The sequence below is a fragment of the Hippichthys cyanospilos genome, chromosome 16 (assembly GCF_059441005.1).
Source record: "Hippichthys cyanospilos isolate Australia breed blue-spotted pipefish chromosome 16, RoL_Hcya_1.0, whole genome shotgun sequence".
In the NCBI taxonomy this organism is placed as follows: domain Eukaryota; kingdom Metazoa; phylum Chordata; class Actinopteri; order Syngnathiformes; family Syngnathidae; genus Hippichthys; species Hippichthys cyanospilos.
In genome coordinates, this window is record NC_142384.1 from 18,423,746 (window position 1) to 18,442,503 (window position 18,758).

At 48.1% G+C, this 18,758-nt stretch overlaps 2 protein-coding genes across 5 annotated transcripts; both read right to left on the bottom strand.

Moving 5' to 3' along the window:
• Window positions 1–611: 611 nt before the first annotated feature.
• On the bottom strand, window positions 612–4,821 carry LOC148411178 (E3 ubiquitin-protein ligase TRIM16). The gene is made up of 5 exons (XM_088436730.1): window positions 4,770–4,821; window positions 2,081–2,107; window positions 1,937–1,999; window positions 1,600–1,739; window positions 612–1,237 (listed from the first exon to the last, which is right to left on the bottom strand). The coding sequence occupies exons 1-5, from the start codon at window positions 4,789–4,791 to the stop codon at window positions 818–820; spliced, it is 672 nt and encodes a 223-aa protein (XP_088292856.1). The 5' UTR covers window positions 4,792–4,821; the 3' UTR covers window positions 612–817.
• A 3,648-nt stretch (window positions 4,822–8,469) lies between these two features.
• Window positions 8,470–11,382, bottom strand: emc10 (ER membrane protein complex subunit 10). 4 transcript variants are annotated; one of them, XM_088438077.1, is made up of 8 exons: window positions 11,215–11,382; window positions 11,033–11,099; window positions 10,580–10,692; window positions 10,313–10,426; window positions 9,716–9,900; window positions 9,343–9,436; window positions 9,103–9,208; window positions 8,470–8,696 (listed from the first exon to the last, which is right to left on the bottom strand). In XM_088438077.1, the coding sequence occupies exons 1-7, from the start codon at window positions 11,293–11,295 to the stop codon at window positions 9,122–9,124; spliced, it is 741 nt and encodes a 246-aa protein (XP_088294203.1). In that variant the 5' UTR covers window positions 11,296–11,382; the 3' UTR covers window positions 8,470–8,696; window positions 9,103–9,121. The 4 variants fall into 4 exon arrangements, with proteins under 4 accessions (XP_088294203.1, XP_088294200.1, XP_088294199.1 ...); XM_088438074.1 differs by having other exon boundaries at window positions 9,099–9,208; XM_088438073.1 differs by lacking the exon at window positions 9,103–9,208.
• Between the last annotated feature and the right edge of the window lie 7,376 nt (window positions 11,383–18,758).

Here is an 18,758-nt window from a genome sequence, read left to right on the forward strand (position 1 = left end):
GCTAAAAGTATGGGTGCGTCCTGTAAACAGTAACTTCGAAATGTGACTTTTTTTGTTTTTGACACCATTCAAGGAAGATTGATCTGATGATTTGCCTAGGTCTTAAAAAAAACGTAATTGCTAACTAAACGATAACAAAAAAACCTTTTGATTGGTATACGTTTGATTTTTGTAGCATACATTCCGTGAGGAAGGACATTTTGTCCAAAAGAAACAAAAAACAAACTTCAAGCCTTTTTGATGTAAGATTTTTGTTTTGCGTGGCGGCTCGGTGACACAGCGGTTAGCATTTCCGCCTCGCGGTTCGGGGACTCGGCTTTACTGTGTGGCGTTTGCGCGTTCTCTCCGGACCACGCTCCATGCACATGCACGGCAGGTGTATTGGACCTACGAAATTGTCCTTGGGTGCGTTCGGGCGCGTGAACGCTTGTTCGTCTCTGTGTTCCCTGCCGCTCGAGGCTCGGTCTGCCGGGGTAGGCACCGGCAAGCCCGCGACCCTTGTGGATGGATGGATGGATGGAAACATTTTCCATGAGCAGGGAAAAAAAGTAGTCGTTGACTGTGAGCATCCAACGAGCTTTTGCACGCCGCCGCCAGAGTGACCCGACGTGTCTTTTTAACACATAAGTTGACTTTATTTGGCACACAAAAAAATGCAAAACAGGCTGGCTAGTGCATATGCAAAAGTGCAAAGTCACCTTTGCCTATTTCCCCCAAAAAGGGACGCAACGTTCTAATAAATAAAAAAATCACGAAGAAAGACACGCACGCCGTTTGCTCCACCTGAAATGTCCGCTGCTTTGGGCCAGCGTTTTCACTACTGCTTACGGCGAATGAGGCAGAAGGAGTTTGTGCCCACCCACATGGCGGGCAGCAGCTTCTCGCGCACGCCGATCTTGAACTTGTGCAGCAGGCGCACCTCCCGCTCGGCCTCGGCCTCGGCCCGGTCCTGGCCGCCGCCCTCCACCAGCAGGAACTTGATCAGGCCGGCCGGCTGGTCCACGTAGACGCCCAGCGTGCGTCCGGGGGGCAGGTCCACGTCCACGTTCTCGCCGTCGTGCCACACCTGGTAGCAGGAGCCCGACCAGCCCGCGCCCCAGGAACCGGCGTTCTCGCCCAGGCCGCAGGGGCCCTCCTTGCGGGGGGCGCTCTCCGCCACCGCGCCGATCACCACCCAGCCCTCGTAGTCCACCTCCCAGTAGCCGCGCGAGCCCAGGAGGCCCTCCTTGCACAGCACCTGCGCGCCAACGCAGCAGTCTCCAAAAACGCAATAGGGTTTCTATGCCTCAGCCGCTGAAAAAAATCCTGCTTTTTCTCAAAAGGCTTTCTCAAAATCAATACTGTATTTTAGGCGCACCTAAAAGCCTTCAATTTTCTCAAATTATCATTTGATGCGCTTTTACAATGGACTAACTGCGAGTTTTCGTTTTTGGGTTAGGGTGCACAACGCAACCGCGGCCACTACTGGAGCTTCTATTCTACGCGCCTTATAATGCGGTGCACCTTGTATATGAAAACGTTTTTGAAGCTGCGCCTTATAATCTGGTGCGGCGGAGTGCGGAAAATGCAGTGTGCGTGTGTGTTGAAAGACTCGCTCACCTGTGGCGCGTGCTCGTATCTCTCCGGTCTGTTGGGATACGGACAGACGGCGTCTGACGTGCGCGCTACCTTAGCTCCGTTTTCCGAAATCCACAGCAGCTTCTGCGCCGTTTTGTCGTCTAAAGACAGCGGCATCCAGTCTATGCGAGAAGTCAAGGCCGCCGTCGGTCAGGCAAGAGCAATCGAAGCGAGGGGTGAACTGTCTAGGTTTTGCGTTCAGCTTCACGTTAGCGTAGCACAGCATAGAGCTAGTTAGGGTTAGCGTAAATGTATGTATGGAAGCAGCAGTTTGTCAAGAGTGGTATTTTGTGTTGAATTCAAGTATTTAGTGACTGACATTTGAGAAAGTCCGCCCTGGTGGTTGGTTCGGGGACGTTGGGTTCGTACGGCGGCAGCTTCTCTGAGGACACAAGAAACATTTCAAGCCGTTTGTCATCATGGTTCTTGGTTCTTACGAGTCTCCGTTTTGAAAAGTGTTTACCTTCCGCTGCCCCGTTGTTTTTTCTTCCTGTGAAAGATTAAAAAAACGAGTCAAAACCCCAAAAATCAGCTTGTCCAGAAGCTCCTCAATCTTTAAGTCAGTTTAGATACATAAGAACAATATGCGGTGTTCTTCAGGGATCCATTTGAGATCCCCGTTCTTTTTGTCCCAAAACATTTACTTTGGTCAAGTAAATAACATCATCTCTTGCATCACAATTGTCCACACTTAAAAATACAATTATTTTTGAGTGAAACACATTCCAGTGATATTTGATCGGTTGATTGAAATCTGCAATCCTATTTGCTAACTTGGACCGAATGGTCCTAGCACCCAATTCCCAAAGCAACCGTTGAAACCTTAACCTAGCTAACCTCTTAAACATCTCCAGTCACCAAGTGTGGCGGAGGGGGGAGCGAGCGGAGGATGGCCTTTGGGGGCGGGGGCGAGGTGGCTGCGATATCTTTCCTCGAAATGGCGTGAGAGCGTTAAACGAGCGGCCTTTGATTCCAGGACCCTCCTGGCATGATCCCGGCATTCCGGTTGAGATCCGAGATCCCTGGATAATCCTGTCATTTATCGTATCAATTAAATGTTTAAAGCGGGACGCTTCGCTTGCACCCCGTAAATCTAAGCTCCTAATACAGTCGCGGCCCGAATTACGACTGCCCGCAACTTGGGGCTTTTTCTCACTTGCTCAAATTTTGCAAGTCACGCGTTGTTTTCCGCCAGTTTCAGATACGCACCGAAGCCCTGCTATGGGGGCAAGGAGAGCTGCTGTCACTGTTTATTCACATTAGTAATGTACCCCCTGTGAAATGTTTTTTTTTTTTTTTGCCACGTATCCCTTAACCAGGACAAAGAATTTTTACCGTTCATGCCTATTTCGGAAACTTCGGATCAACGTTTGTAAAGGTAGCTCTCTGCCTATTTTGTTCAGAATGCCGCAGAAGATCGATTGTGTACCATCATCTGTTTGATTTCTAGATGCAGATCCGCATCCAGCGATTTGGAAATAACTTGCTTCGTGTTCCAATTAATTCGCTCTCAATTTGAAAAGAAAGCCCGTTCCTGTCACGGCATTCAAAAGAATGAGATGAGACGATACCTACGGAAACGCTGAAAAAATGTCACCTACCCCCACCTTAAGTGCCTTCACGTACCCCCCAGGGGTTACTCAAACGCGTCTTGCCGAAAACACGAAAACAAAACGCTGTAAAGAAATCCGAGTAAATATGACGGGTGTTTGCGAAGGAGCGCGGAGGATTAGGGGCGAGTTTTTGGACGCCTTCCACGCGCGCCATCAAGACATTTGTCAGCAAAGGTCAGCCCCTCCTCCGCCTTGAGGCGAGAAGCCGACGCCTCGGCCGGGCAACGTGACACGGCCAAAAAGTCCCGTCCGACCTTGCCCGGCATCCCCACGCAAATTCACTGCTTTTTTACCTTTTCTGATGCGACCAACACCGCTCTTTCCCTGAGGTATGCCATTCAGACACTTGACGGAAGAAAGTTGCTATGAAACTACAAAAGGAAATACCGAATACATGAAAAATAAGGCAAATACTTCAAGGGTTTTTTTTCGTCCTACCTAAAACTAACAAAAATATTTTTACGTAAATATAGCGATGATTTCTTGTATTTTTGTGTTTCGTTGCCGGCATTAAATGTGAATTTGTTTTTGGTTGAAGTATTGCACGTTTTTTGTAAGCTTAAGACTTTCTTCTTGTTAAAAAAACACTTTCAAAAAAAAGGAATTTTCACTTGAAAACTTCATCCGCATTACTGAGACTTTAGATTGTTAGCGCTAAACTTTTTGACTAAAACAATAGGGGGGGTGGGGGGTGGGGGAGGTCCAAGAGGGGTAATGCGCTTGCAAAAGTGTGCACGGCCTCTCAGAAGTGAGGCTGTATCACATCCAAACTCTCGTTTGAAATACCCGTCATTAAGGCCAAATAAAGTTCAGCTGTTCTAGTAGGCTTTTCCTGGCATTTGAAAAGGGGGGTAGGGAGGGAGGGAGGGCTGCGCAGACTTTTTCTGAGGCCTTGGCAAATGTGATTGATGGCAGGTGCGTGAGGGACCATGTTGCCTGGCAAAACGGGGCTCATTCATCAAACGGGATCAAAACGCGCTCGAACGAGCGCCGCCCGCCAAACGTCGCGCGGCCGGCTCCCTTTTCAAGGTCGCCCGCCATCCAAAGCATCAAGAAAATCGCACGGAGGCCGGCTCGGGTTTTGCGCGTTTGGCCAACGTGGGGAAATCGAGGAAAAGACGCCTGGCGAGGCCTTGTTGGCATGACGGCGCTTCTCTGCCTGCAAGACCTGAATCGGGGCTAAAACTACGCTCGTAGCCAAGTCCATATTAGTTTGCCCTTTCCTACAAGCATTTCTTTATCCTTACGATAGGAGAAACTGAAACATTTGACACCTGCAGCTTCAAAGAAATATTTCCCACCATGAATCGTCTGTAGTCACCTCCCCAAAACTCCAAAAAAAGCCATCGAAAAATTGTGTTTTTTAAATCAAATACGTGTCACTTCATACTATTAATAGCATTAAAAATAATATATATTTGGGTCAAAAAATATTTTTCTTTTGGTTATATTATATTAAGTTGGTGTTTTTTCAAAGTAATTTATTCTTGAAAAATAAATATTTTTAAATTGAATAGGAAGTTGTTGCCGCGCTCCTACCTGCTTTCTTGGGCACGGGCATGTCGCTCGCTCGCTAGCTTGTCCGATCCGCGTCGAGAGGTTCTCCTCGGGTACGGGGGGGGCCCTCTTATTACCTTGGAGGGAGGGAGGGAGGGAGGGAGGCGGGGACCCCCGTCGCGAGGTGTCGGATGTTTCCGTGTCACCGGATGACACGTTTGCATCCACGTGGAGGCAGCATGTGCCAGACGTCACCAAAAAAAAAAAAAAATGACACAGGACGGACGTCACACTGGCTTAAAACCCAATCCTGGCTCAGAACCTCTGCTCAAGCCCGACACCCCGGTCGCGACCCCCGACGGGGGCTCGCCATCCGAATTTGAAGCCCCTATCCAGACTCCCAACCCTACTGTCTTGAAGCCTTCCCCTCGTTTGAAAGCCCACTACGCTCGAAACCGTCCTTTCAAACGTTAAAAACCCGAATCCTAATCCGAACTCATAACTCTAATAATATACGCCTTACTCGGAAACCTTGATCTACAATTCCAGTTTGAAATCCTACCCCTGCTTCAAAAGGCCAAGGCCGACTTAAAAAGAGATTGAAAACCCCGCTCCAAAACCCCTCATTTCAAAATCTCCAAATTGAAGATATAAGCCCGATCCAGATCGAAAACCTTCCCTCACTCGAAAGCCCATCTCCAAGTGAAGGCCCCGCTCCGTAACCCTAACCCGGATTTAAAGCCCGATTTGAAGCCCGGGATCAACTTTGAAATGCTTCTCGAAATCCCTGACCCGATTTGCAAGCCTAACTAAGTACCCGGAAAAGAAACGACATGTTTCGGGCTGGCGTTGAGTTAATGTGAATACCTGTTGACTCTTCGAGGAAGCCCAGGCATCTTAATGAGGCGCATTTATGTCCGCCCGCCGCTGACCTTCGACCCCCGTTTACGAGGTTAGCGCCCCTCTCGCGTTGCCCGATTACACGCTAACACGCCGGCGCTATGAGCGAAATGGAGAGCGGCGTAAGGGGCGCCGATGCTTTGCGCTTGATTGACGGGTGCCAGCTGCCCGTCCGTCCGCCCGCCGCGGTTTCGCTTCCCGACCCGACACGTGCGTCGCGTCGCGTCGCGTCGCGCCGCCGACAAGTGCGCAGCTACGCCGGCCTCCTCGTTAGCGTGAGCAGACAATTTCGCGTCCGTCTTCGTCTCACGGCAAAACACTTCAAAAGCGTGCGTATTGCGTTCTTAGAAGACGTGAAAATGCGTCGATGGCACCGAATGACTTTCGATGTGAACGCATTCTGACGTTAAATCTCTGTTTGTTTTTTTGGTCTCAATTCAATTGAAATCAGACATTCTAAAAAAATGTAGATTTAAAAAAAGAAAATCAGCATTTTTGACTTCCAACTTGTTATATGAGGAAAAATAAATACTAATGTGACATTTTGGGTCAACACAGGATAAAAAGCCTTCAATTTCTGCGAAAGTTTGTTAACACAATCAAATTGTTTTGTCACAATAAACTTTGATAGCATCTTGTGGGGGGAGGTAGATTTGTGTTTTTTTAAAAAGGGTTAACCCTAACCCTGAATGTTTATTGAACGAAAGCGAGCTGTTTCTTCACAAATGTTGATAGCAAAAACAGAAATTTGACTTTTGCCTAGATTCTTTTTGGGGATTTTTTTTTTTTTATCAGTAAAATGAAACTTGCCAAATTCTTTGACTTTTTTTGTGAATAAAATCAAACTGTACTGTCAGTTTGATACGTTTTTGTAGCAATTAACTGATAAACTGATAGCAAAAAAATGTTGCCGACAAAATTAAACTTTTATTACAATTACAATCAAACTGTTTTATCACAATTTTTTTTCAGGCAACCAGATTTTCGTGAAAAAAAAACAGCAAATACAAGTTATTTTTTTGCCATTCTATTACTGATGGAAAACAAAAAGGTTTAGAAAAAGGTGAGCATCATTAGCACTTAGCTTTAGCGCGGGTTAGTATCAGCGCCCCTCCAAAAACAACAAATAGAAGCTTCTCGGTACAGCGTGGGTATTCTTGGAAGCGACGGCAAAGTCTCCCGGCTTAAGCTGCGCACATTTGATGTGTTGCTAAAAGCAAGAGGCCTGCCGGCTTTTAGTGCAACATAAACCTTGCCGTAGGACCCTCAATCAATCACTTCGCCGGCCGGCGCGCCCGGATTTAGGAGCTGTCGCCGACGGAACCGCCCCTCCCCCCGGGTGCTCCCTGCGAGTGCCGCTGCCAACCGTGCGCACTCACAACTCGCTGGCTTGCCGTAAACACGCTTCCGCGGCCCCCCCAAAAAGTCTTTACATTTATATACATTATGCTACACCGCTAATTGTAAATTCATCGGTAAGCCCTTTTGCCACTTGCTGTCGCCTGAAGATGACATCACAGTTGCTCAGGTAACAACCAATCACGGCTCGCCCGTTTTTGGGTAGTTTGATCACGTGACGTTCCCGGGATGGGTGGTTGTCCGAGTCGAGGCGCGATGTCGTTTTCAGTGGCCGAAAAGCGGCAAAATGGCCGCCTCCTATAATGAACAAAAGCACGGTGGTTTCGCTGCTTAACTTGTATTCCACTAATGCAGGATTGTTCAGGAGGCGGACGCTTTCTGCTGACAGATGACAGCCAATCGTGAGTCACATTTTTTTTTTTGGGGGGGGGGTAGTTTGGTCATGTGACCTTCCTAAGCTGAGCCGTGGTTGGCTGTTATCTGAGCCAAGCGCAATGGTTGACAAAATGTGCAAAAGGGGCCTCGCCGCGGGTGGATTTTGCCGCTTAACTCATATTCCACGAACGGAGTAGTCATCAGGACGCAGGCGGCCATTTTGTCACTTGCTGGTGACCGAAAATGACATCACAGTCACTCAAGTAACGACCAACGGCGGCTACTTGTAGTGATCGGTGCTGCGATGTAACTGGGATGTCATTTTCGCTGGCGAAAACTTGGCAAAATGGCCGCCTCCTGTAGTGGATGAAAGCAAGCAAACATGTCCCTTTAGAGTCATCAGTACTTTGAGAACACCCGTTCCTGGAACTTTTCTGACACGGCGCACGTGGGACACCGTTCACGGGAGACTTTCTTGTAAGGGTTACGCAAGCGAACGTTGATTCCACATTGGTTGAAAGCGAGGCGCGGCAGTTTGACGGAGAGCCGCGCGCACGCGGAGCGCACGCGGAGCGCATCCGTCACGGCGGGGCCGGAGGTCAGCCGGGCGCCCGAAATAAGCGGCCAAAATATTTGCCACACTTGGACGGGGCGTCGGCACTAAAACAGCCCCGGGTTGACGTAAACGTGGACGACGCTCCGGTGGGACATCGCCCGCCGCCTTTCCGTTTCAAAGTCTTTTAAACCAATATGCAAAAAACAGCTTTTACCTTCGTATCTGTTATAAAATGAAGAAAAGCCCATGATCACTTACACGTACTGTTTGAACTCTTAACAAAAGAAGACTAAAATCATGGAGAATTCTTTGAAAAAAACCAAAAACCACATCTGAAAACATGGGATTTCCTCTTGTCCTTGTTAAGTGAGCTTAAAAAAATTCCATTTATGAGCTCTCGCCCTCATGTTGCATCATACCCTAACTTGAGTCGTATGGAACGATGTCACGTATGGCTCCGCTTCACTCGGCGTATGCTATGGAGATGCGGTTACAAAACTAAGTTTAGTTGTTGTTGGAAAGGGGAATGAACATGCCGTCAGCTCAAGGCAATTCCATCCGACGGGCTCATAAATACTTTTATTCTTCTCTTCACAGCGGTTCGAAAAAGGAAAGCTCACATTGACCGTCGGCTCACAATAAAATCCCGAAACGAAAACAAAAAAACTAAATCATCGGCCGCCGCCATTGGCTGCTCCGCCGCCGCCGGCTCCGCCCCCCGATTGGTCCTGTGCGCCCGACATCATCAGGAAGAGAACTAGGGGAACGATGTACATCCACTGGAAAAAAAATAAACAATAAATGCATATATATTTATTTATAAAGTCAAGAGCAAGAAGACGAGGTTAGAGGTAGCGGTAGTTAGTGCACCGTGATTTTACGTTGCTCCGCAATCATTCCCGGTTAGAAATGTCCAATCTTGCCAGGGTTAGAAAGTGCCATATTTCCTCAAATAGTGGCCTCCGCTTCAAACAACTGTTTGGCGGCTGCGACTGACGCCGCCAGCAAGTCTCACGTCACTGTCGCTAACCGAAACAGCGGCGAGACGCTAGGTGTTTGCCTTCTTACAGGCGCCTAGGCTTTCTGCCGTTAAGTAGCTCGCGGGCGGCCAGTGCGTGAGGAAATGAGCGGGGCGGGGATAAGGAGGAGGAGGAGCCACAATGAAGCGTTCTCATGTTTACTTCCAGTGGGGGAAGTCTGCTTTTCAGCTCTGCTCTCTGGCTCCCCCTGCTGGGGGCTGTGCCGAATTGGAAGCCATGAGGAAGATAGCGCCTCCCAGTATCAAATACCACTGCAACACAACAGCACAGCCAGCGGCCGAGCGGCGGCGAGTGAGCAGGGGGGGGGGGGCGCGCGGCCCAACATCCGCCCGCCCGCCCGAGACCGAGGATGCGCCGGGAGCTGGGAGGAAGCGCACCCACTTACGTATTTGGCGAAGAAAGACTTCTGCTCCTGGGGATTCTTGCCTTTCTTCTCCGACTCCTGCTCCATGCGCTCCAGGAACAGGGCCGTCTCGGGCCTGCCGGGACATTTTGCTGCCATCAAAAAGAATCCCCCGGCGACGCAACCGCGAGTGACGCGAACCGACGGAGGCGGCCGAGCAGCCCTTTTCTACCGCCGTTTATCCTCACTAGGGAGGCCGGCGCGCTGGCGCCCATCCCGGCCGTCTCGCAACGCACCCGAGGGCCATTTGGGTTGTCCCGATTCGCCATCCGTGCATGTTTTTGGAATGCGGGAGGAAACCGGAGCACGCAGAGAAAGCCCGCGGGGAGGACGAGAAGAATTTGCGGCGACCCACCCGGGCGCGTTGACCGGCGCCATGACGCTCAGCGTCGTGTTGAAGAGCTCCAGGTCCACCCGCTCGTCCACTTCCGTCCCCCTGCAGGCGCCGGGCAGCGTGACGATGGAAACGCCGATCAGCGCGCCCGTCACGTCCGCGTGCAGCGTGATCACGTCGCTCAGCCGAGACTCCACCATGGCGCACTCGACGCGAGGCCACAACGTCAAAGTTAGCTCACCGGCACGCTTCGCCATTCACGGCGCGTGAAAACCGGGGACCCAAAGCGGCTCGGGAATTCGCTGACGTTTGTTCAACGGGGTTTCTGCGCGCATCTGCAAAGCTGATTTGAAGCTGAGGCAGGAATGCTACATTTCTTTTCAAATTGAGAGCAAATTCATTGGAAAATGAAGCAACAGACAACAACTGGTGAAAATGGGCAAAGATTGCTTCGCAATACATCTTATGCAAACGTTCAATCAATTCTAAAAAAAAGGTTCCATGACGACAGCCCTAAAACTCTGTTTCGCACGAATGAACGCGAGTGACGCGATTAGAAACAAACAGTTTGAGCCTATTGGGTTCCACGATTCTTGACCATACTGTCGAGGGACTCACGGCTCTGACGAAGGCGGTGAGGTATCCGTCCATCTGCCGCTCCGTCTGTCTGTCGGCCTGCAGCCAAACCCGAGGCACTCGGATTCGGTACAGACCGTCCACCGATGCCACTTGCTAAAAAAAAACAAAAAACAAAAATTGCTTATGATACAAACGGGGGCATACTTTGGGGGGAGGGGCCAGGTCACTTTCAGAACAAAATAAGGGCTAAAGTTGAGCTTGTAACTTTTTTTTCCCCAATCGCTTTATTTGGCGGCTTAGGCTTACTTTGAGCTTGACTCTGTCGTTGTGAGTGAGTTGGTTCTGATTGAGGAACACTCCGGTCTCCCTGCCGGCTTTCAGCAGCAGCGTTCCTCGAGGCCGGAACCTGCTTACGTCATCTGCAGACAGATCGCGCGAGAGTTCACGCTTGAACGCACCTGTTTAATGTCGCTTTCAAATGTCGGCGACGGTTCAATCGTTGACAGCAAAATATATAAGACAGGACGACTGGAACAGCTACGGAGACGTAAATCTCAATGGACACGCGCCGAATTGATGATAAGACTGCAGAGTTTGCAAATATGTCACCGAGCGCCGCTCGGTAAACTCGGTAAGTCGATTTTCATAATCGTTTATCAAAAAGTTGCATATTTATGAATGGCGTGTGGTCGCGAAGTGGTGGCACTGAATCGAACAGCAGCACAGAAATGCACAAAACCGGCCCAAAATATTCCTCACCAACTTCAAAAGAATGTTCCAGAGGCACGGAAAAATCACTGAATTCCGCATCTTGGACGTCGCCAACCTGCCAGAGCAGGAAAAAAACAACACAACACAAGCTGCCGTTAGCCTTTTAGCACGACCGCGCTTAACGGCTTCAGCGAGGAGCAAATGTGACGATTGTTGAGCAAAACACGTACCCTCCTGCCATTGTTGCCCCGGGCGGTCTCAATCCATACAAACGATAAAAACAAAGAAAAACATGATAATAAAGGTTTCATTTTCTTGTATCAGAACGACCGGTTTACAACAGTCAGGAGCAACGCCGCGTTCAAGGAACTCCGTTTGGTACTTCCGCTGCTCTCCGTCAAGATAAGAGCTCCTTACTAAACGACAACCCGGGTTTTCTTTAGGTTAACGCATTAACACAAATCGCTTTAAAAAACACCAATCGTCCCAAAAAATTTTTACGTCCAGGAGTCAAGCATACGCTGCCGGATAACGTTTAATTGTAAACAATTTCAATGTTTTTGGTGTGAAAGAGAAAGTCAAGCGCTTCCGTTCCGCTTGCCTATCAAAATAAGAGTTCTCAAAGTCAATGACAACATTTGCATTCCTTTTTATTCATCAAACAACCGAAAAGTAGTGAATAGAATGTTTTAAAAAGTTTATATTTCATGCTTTCATGCGAACTACCGCAATAAAACCCTCACGCGTTTGCTGATCATGTAATGCTGCACTTCTCCCTTCTGAACGACAGAGGCCACCAAATGACCAAAAATAAGACCTGCAACGACACCCTCCGCTTGTTACGATCGTTCAATGGCACTGGGTTAAAACAAACAAACAAACAAACAAATACCGTAATTACGAAAGAAGCATATATTTTAACGTTACACAAACACATTAAAAACAAATGGACGAAAGCACATTACGTTTGTGCTTTAGTAAAACGTGTTGCTACAGAACATAAAAGAAAAGCTCTACTGCGTGAACAACAGCTGAGAAGAAGGATGATGTCATGTCTTAAAGTGCAATAAAACGTCTAATAAGGAAGGAGATTATAAATAAGAAGCTGACTCATGTACTTTTTGCAGAACTTGAGATGACGGATCTGGTCACCGATCAGGCGTTAGCACTCTTAAACACCTTCAACAGCTGTGCTATTCCTAGCATGAATATAAATGCTCATTTTATATGCATCTTTTCACTTTGTCGCCTGTTCAAATGACGTGTTGTGAAAAAGGAAACCTTAGGCGGCTTTTTTTTTTTAAAATAGATAGTTGACGCTGGATGTCGAAGCGAAAATGTGAAGGAGACGTTAGTAATGTTGCTTGTATAGCTAAATATTAGCTTGGCGCTTTACCAGAATGCAAAATTTTCACAATGAAATTGAAAAAGTTTTTTTTTTTTTTTTCATTTTTTCGTTTTTGAAAATTCAGCCCCGGTTGCCAGCTTCACTTCGCCACTTGAAATTTGCCGTCCCGCTTACTGCCCGTAGACAGCTGGGATCGGCCCCGACGATCCGGCGACCGGCGTCGAGATGAGCGACCGTCGAAAACGGCCGGCCGGACGGACGTCCGTGATGAATCGAGCCGCCGAAAAAGTCTCAAGAAGCCGTGGCCAGAACAAGCGGAGGAAGTCTGCCGTTTTGCTTTGAAGCGGCCGCGGCGGTGCCCATTGTGCCCATGCCTGATATTGTGCGTGTAGATTATATTTCCATCAGCTGTAAAATTACCCGCAGGCATTCCTGCGCCCGGGTCACCGGGAGAGTTCAGGGTACTTCCTAAAGAACTCTTTGAGAACCTTGAACCCGAGGACCCCCCTCGCCGCCGACGGCTCGGACAGACGTATTGTCGCCGCCCCCGTTTTTTTTTTCCTCTTTTTGGAGCCCCGTTGATCGACGGTGGCGGCGCTGGCACGTTGACGCCTGAGACGAGGAGCTCCTCGGGGGGGGGGGGGGGGGGGGGGGGGGGGGGGCGTTCCGGCGGCCCTGATCTTCTGCTCTGCGAGCCGCTGCCAAGGTTTCAGGTGACAAGCGCTCCGTCACTCGGAGAAGATGAGACAGAGGAGGAGGTGAGCTGATAAAAAGGGATGGAGCGGGAAGCGGAGGCCGGCAGATCCACCACCACCACCACCGCGACGCCTCCGCCGCCGCGCTTTGGAAGTGACTGTGACAGACATGCCTGAGCTCCAGGAGCCCGGTAAGATGCGGCGCCAAAACCGCCGGCGTGTCCTCACAAAAGAAGAGCTGAGCGCCGACGTCGATCACCTAAAACCCCGTCGGCGGCCTAGCTTCTATTCTGCGCTTTGCGCAGCTTAGTCGGGACGCGCGTCTCCATGAAAGCGGGTGACGGTTCTTGACCACACATCCAACGGGTCTACTATGCCTTTCGGGAATTGGTTTCGGGACTTTTGTAGAGCGCATTTTTTGGACTGAACTGCGTCAGCGCAGCCGCAAGTGGGAAGGCCAGATATTTGCGCAGAAAGCTGGTCAACGGAAGTTGAAAAAAAGTTGCTTTTTTTCTATTTCAGACAGAACGACAGACAGAAAAACACAACAGAACGATAGGAATTGTTTTGCATCCTTGTCCGAAACCGGGCCAACGTCACAATCTCCAAAACTGACTCATAATCCCATGCGATTTATACCTCGCGTAATTTGCCATCTTTAATTTTTGGGGGTCGAAAAAAAAACTTAATCGCAATGTAAATTCTTCCATTTTTATTTCTACATTTCAGCTATAAATGTATTTATAGAAATGTTGGATATGTTAAATATGCTCCAATTTTGAAGCGATTTATACAGAGACAAGGCGCAAAAACTTTTATAAAAGAAAACATGATTTTCTAAATCAATCTAGAAATTGTTTTTAAATCAACAAAACAAAATATCACAAAAAAATTCAGCTTAATATTGAATTGAATCAATTATATTCTCGCTAACGCTTGCTTCATCTTGGCATTGATCTAAATAGTCTTTTAATGTCATCGAGATCTTTTATCACCATTCTTCTGATTCCAATTTGCACACACCATATTTCTTCTTCATTTTTGATTGTCTATTAATAGTTTGACTGAATTATCTGGCTGTTTTGTTGCCTTTCCCTTTGGCGCAGCTCCATCTGGTGGCTGCATGTGTAACCCCAGCCACTACGTTAGCTTCTATTCAATGCAGTGAGCCTTTTCGTGCAGAAAACATGCTCGATATGACCATGTTCCATATCCCAGCTCCATCTAGTGGATGCTTAACGCAAGCCCAGCCTGTTTATGAAAAGGGTTTTAAAATAGGCCATTCGTTGAAGGAGCGTTTTAGAAAGCGCTGCGCCTTACACTGTGGACAATGCGTGTGTAACAAATTAATTTGATGAATTTTTCCTGAAAATAAGATAAATAGAGAAATGAAGGCCGAAGGCCTGGGCGTCCGAAAATCAGCGCTGGCCAATTCGGGGGCACGGTGTGACCCCCCCCCCCCCCAGATCTGGAAGGGGCCACACGGCCCAATAAACAGCCACCAGAATAGTTGAGGGAGGCGCGAGGAGGCGGCGGCCCTCCTTCCTGGCCCGTGGTCATCCTGCCCCGCGACAGGTGAGAGGTGCCAAAGTCCTCTCGGATGGAGTCACGGTCCAGTCCGGGTCCTTCCTGCCTCGCCGACAATCGTAAAGTTGTTGTCAAACGAAGGCTGTTAGCACAGTAGGCTAATTGGCGTCTATTTTTAGCCGCCGCTCGCAGAGCCGCCGGTCCGCCGAGATTTAAGGCGGCCTCCGCATTTAAGTGCCTAAAGGTGCAAAGGGATTCGGTGTAGCCACGGAATGACTTTGGAAGGCGTGTACGGCGCGCCCCCGCGAGGCCTAGCGCTCGTCGCGCCGCGGACGTGACCGACATCCGCCTCGTTCCCGCTCGAAAAAAAAAAAAAACCCCGCAAGATTGCTTTTGAAAAGGATCTATTTTTGAATATGCCCACGTCTGCTTTCAGTGGCATTAACGCCGCTTGGGCGGTGGCCATATCTTGTTTGTTTTTTTTCCGGGGGGGGGGGGGGGGGGGGGGGGGGGCATTATTAGCAGGCCGCTTGACACATGAGTTAGCTTGACATTCTCCCCGGCGGTGCCAATGGTCACCAAAGAGATCATCACCTTCTATAAGGAGGACTCCCAGTCATGGACCAGGACACCTGTCCCGCCGGCGTCGATTGGAACGCAATATGCGCGCTCGGGAACATTCGCCATTTTTATTCCGCTGTGGGGGGAATGTCGACCGGAACGGAAGAAAAATGTTTTGTCTCGTGAGGCCCATTTTCGAATGTTTTTTTTAAATAGAATTACTATAACATAATTCTCATCAATCAAAGTGTCCGTGACGTGATATTTAACCCCTGGGGGAAGTTTTGACCCAGCTCGGGCTTTTTTATGTTTTTTTGATGTGGGATATCAAAGGAAAAGCATTCAAAAAAACGAAAAAAAAAAAAACCCACTTGGAGGCTGCCAAAACACGACGACTTTCAGTACGTCACGCTGTCGCCATTTCTAAATGCTTGCAAACCGAAGGTGGAGAGGTACACTCTGTAGGTGTCTAATTTAGCCCGTGTCAGACTCATTTACTGCCATTCACAATTGGCCATCATGTCCATTTTGGACATGTTGAAAACCCCGTGTTTTAGCATCCATTTTCCCCCGATACACACAAGAAAAAAGGAAACAAGAAGACGCACACAAAAATGAAGCAAACAAGAAAAAATAATCATGTACGAAAAAAAGGTGTACACAAGACATTCAAGAAAAAACAAAAGAACAAGAAAGATGCAAACGAGAAAAAGAAGCACCCAAGGAAAAAGAAGCAGACAATAAGAAAACTTGTTTTAAATAATTGTATCCTTTTTATCATTAGCAAAAGAAAATAGCCTTACACAGTAAATACATTTTTTTACACATTTATACAGCTTACAGATCAGTCTGAAAAAGAAAAAAATAACTTAATAGAATTAAAAAAAATAATAAATAAAATAAATACATACAAATAAATATATCTCCCCTCCACACACACACACACACACACACACACACACAAATGGACTTTTGGCCCGAGCTCACTTCCTGTCATTTTGCCGTAGCGTTAGCTCATTGTCAAGTTGTCTCGCGGTCCCCGCGAGTATGCGGCGGGCGCTTGACGGACGACGGGCAGATGCGCCATCGAGAGACTGACGAACCAGAGACGACAAGTTGACCGATGGAGGGAGCGCTTCCAAAACTTCCTCGGGGGGGGGGGGGCATTCCAAGTAGCTTTTGGTTCCCAACCTTCATTTGTCGGAGAGGGATTCCAATTAGCGCTTTACGCTCAGGCCGTAAAACATAATGGCCGCTTTTATTCCGCGAGCCTTATAAAAGGCGTCCCCTTCATTCCCCCATAAATCCCCCCGGGCGGGATCCAAACAAGTCGTAATTCTCGCGCCGGTTGCCAAAAATCCCGTCCTTGGCGTTCCCCAACGCCCGACCCGGGCGGCATGTCGGCCGCGTCCCGCGCGGGCGCTCGCGACCTCAGCCGCAAGACCAACAACCGCTTTGGAGCTTTACGCGCCGCCGAGTGGCTGCTTCTCAAATGGCGGCGTGCGGGCTCCGCTTCTGCCGGACGAAAACGTACAAAAGGCCCATCCCTATTTTATTGCAATCCCACTTCACCTGGCCAAAAACTACCCCCCCCCCCCCCCCCCACCCCCAGATTCCTTCGCAACTGCAACAACACTGGTTGCTTCATGCTTCAATTCATTAGTTCTTAATTTGAAAAGAAAAACAGCCTATTCCTGTCACTTACAAAGCATCGAATGAAATCCGTTGCCCGTGCGCTAAATGGTGCTTCTGCTTAGCGCGCATTTGGACAGCTCGGCTGACATCACACACACACACACGCACGCACGCACGCAGAGGAAACAGGTGTGTCGTCCCGGCTACACTTACGTGACACAGTCCGCACGCAAGATCAAATGTTACACTTGGGCCAGACGCCAAATGTCAGCGGAGATTAGGGAGAAACATTCCGTTGAGGTGGCCCAAGCGGGATGTTTTTTTGTTTTGTTTTTTTTGCCTGACTAAATACTTCTAATAATAAATATCGGCTCCAGTTCCACAATGAGAGCCAGTGTAAGAGTTACGGCAATTCCCCAAATATACATAAGTTTGGGTTCGAATATGGGTATTTTCTCTTACCATCTACAAGACAAAACAATGTCAAAACTCTAGCAAAACAAAATAAATCTTGTCTTTGTAAATTCTCTATATCCGTAACTTATATATTTAAGTGTGTTTTGGATTTTCCCACTTTGTGAGCAGTCAGTGAACGACTGAACTAATTTGGGTGTTTTGGAACTCATTTAGTTTATCTTTTAACAGTTACAGATGTGAGCCTTGTTTGGCTTAGTCCTTGTTTTTTGGCGCCGCCCTCTGGCCGCTAGTGATAGTGCACTATCAATGTCTGATGTTACAACCTGCGGCTCAAAGTACGCTGTGGCCCTAAATAAATAGACTTCATTTTGCGCCTTATAGTCCAAACATATGGTAACTGAATTAGTGATATTTGTTAACCAGTCCTACGATTGGCTGAAAATAACGCAATGGGCCCCGATTTCCGGGACATCCCGAGCATCAAGCAAATAATGTCAAAATGTATTCTAATCTCTTGTGTCTAGTTGAATTGTTGCCAGTGATGGTGATCAAGCGTGTTACTGTTGTGTCGGTGCAGTATTTAGGTTGAAAATACAGTGCTGCTCTTTTCTCGAAACACGAAGGCACGTTCAGTCTGTGTTGGTGAGGTTAATCGCACAAAAACTACTGGACCATCTTTCTGCGTTAATATCCGAATACGTGAAATACGGTCATTGAACTGATTCCATTCATTGGCCCGTCCTACGATTCGCCGAAAACAATGCGACGGGCCCCGATTTCCCCGACATCGCTAGCGTCAAGCTAATAGTATCGAGACGTGTTTTAACTCCTTGTGTCTTGTGGAATCGCAGCCAGCGACGGCGATCAAACCGCAGCAGCAGCAGCAGCGCCTCCCGCTGGTCAGTTCCCATTCTCTTCACAAGCTACGTACAGTACAAATGTTTTGTCGTTCAAACGTGCAATCTTCCATTCTGTGTTTGTGTTTCAGACGCCAACGGTGAGAACACGTCTCGGCTAGCTTCCGCGTCAAGCGTACGAGCAGGACGACAAACACGCCTTTTACATACGCACGCGTGCTTCACGTACTGTACACACTTGGTTTTGTACAGTGTTAACAACTGGTTGCAGGTTAGTCCGAAACTGGGGGAAAAAAAAAAAAAAACGAAATTAAATTAATTGTAAATTGATATTGAACATTAACACGGGAGCGCCAATATCCTAAGCAATTTCATCTGAAGGAAGAAAGTATCAAACATCGTGCTGATATTTATTTCCGAGTCACATGAATCACTACTATAATTGAGGAAAAAAAGTTGACAGCAATCGAAAAAGTTTGTAACTAAGGAAGAAACCTTGGACAATGAGAGTGCCACTGCACCACCTGGTGGTGCGGGGTTGCAATTACACTTCATTGGCCAAAAGCAAAGTCTGTTCCCCAAAGATTTTGAGGCCAACATTATCTCATTGACTGAAAAATATCTTCCCTCTTGAGTACGTATTTCAGCCCTGAAAAAAAACACACGGCTCTATCGCTAATGCTCGCGCACATTTGTAGATTTGCAATTACTGTACAGACACACACACACACACA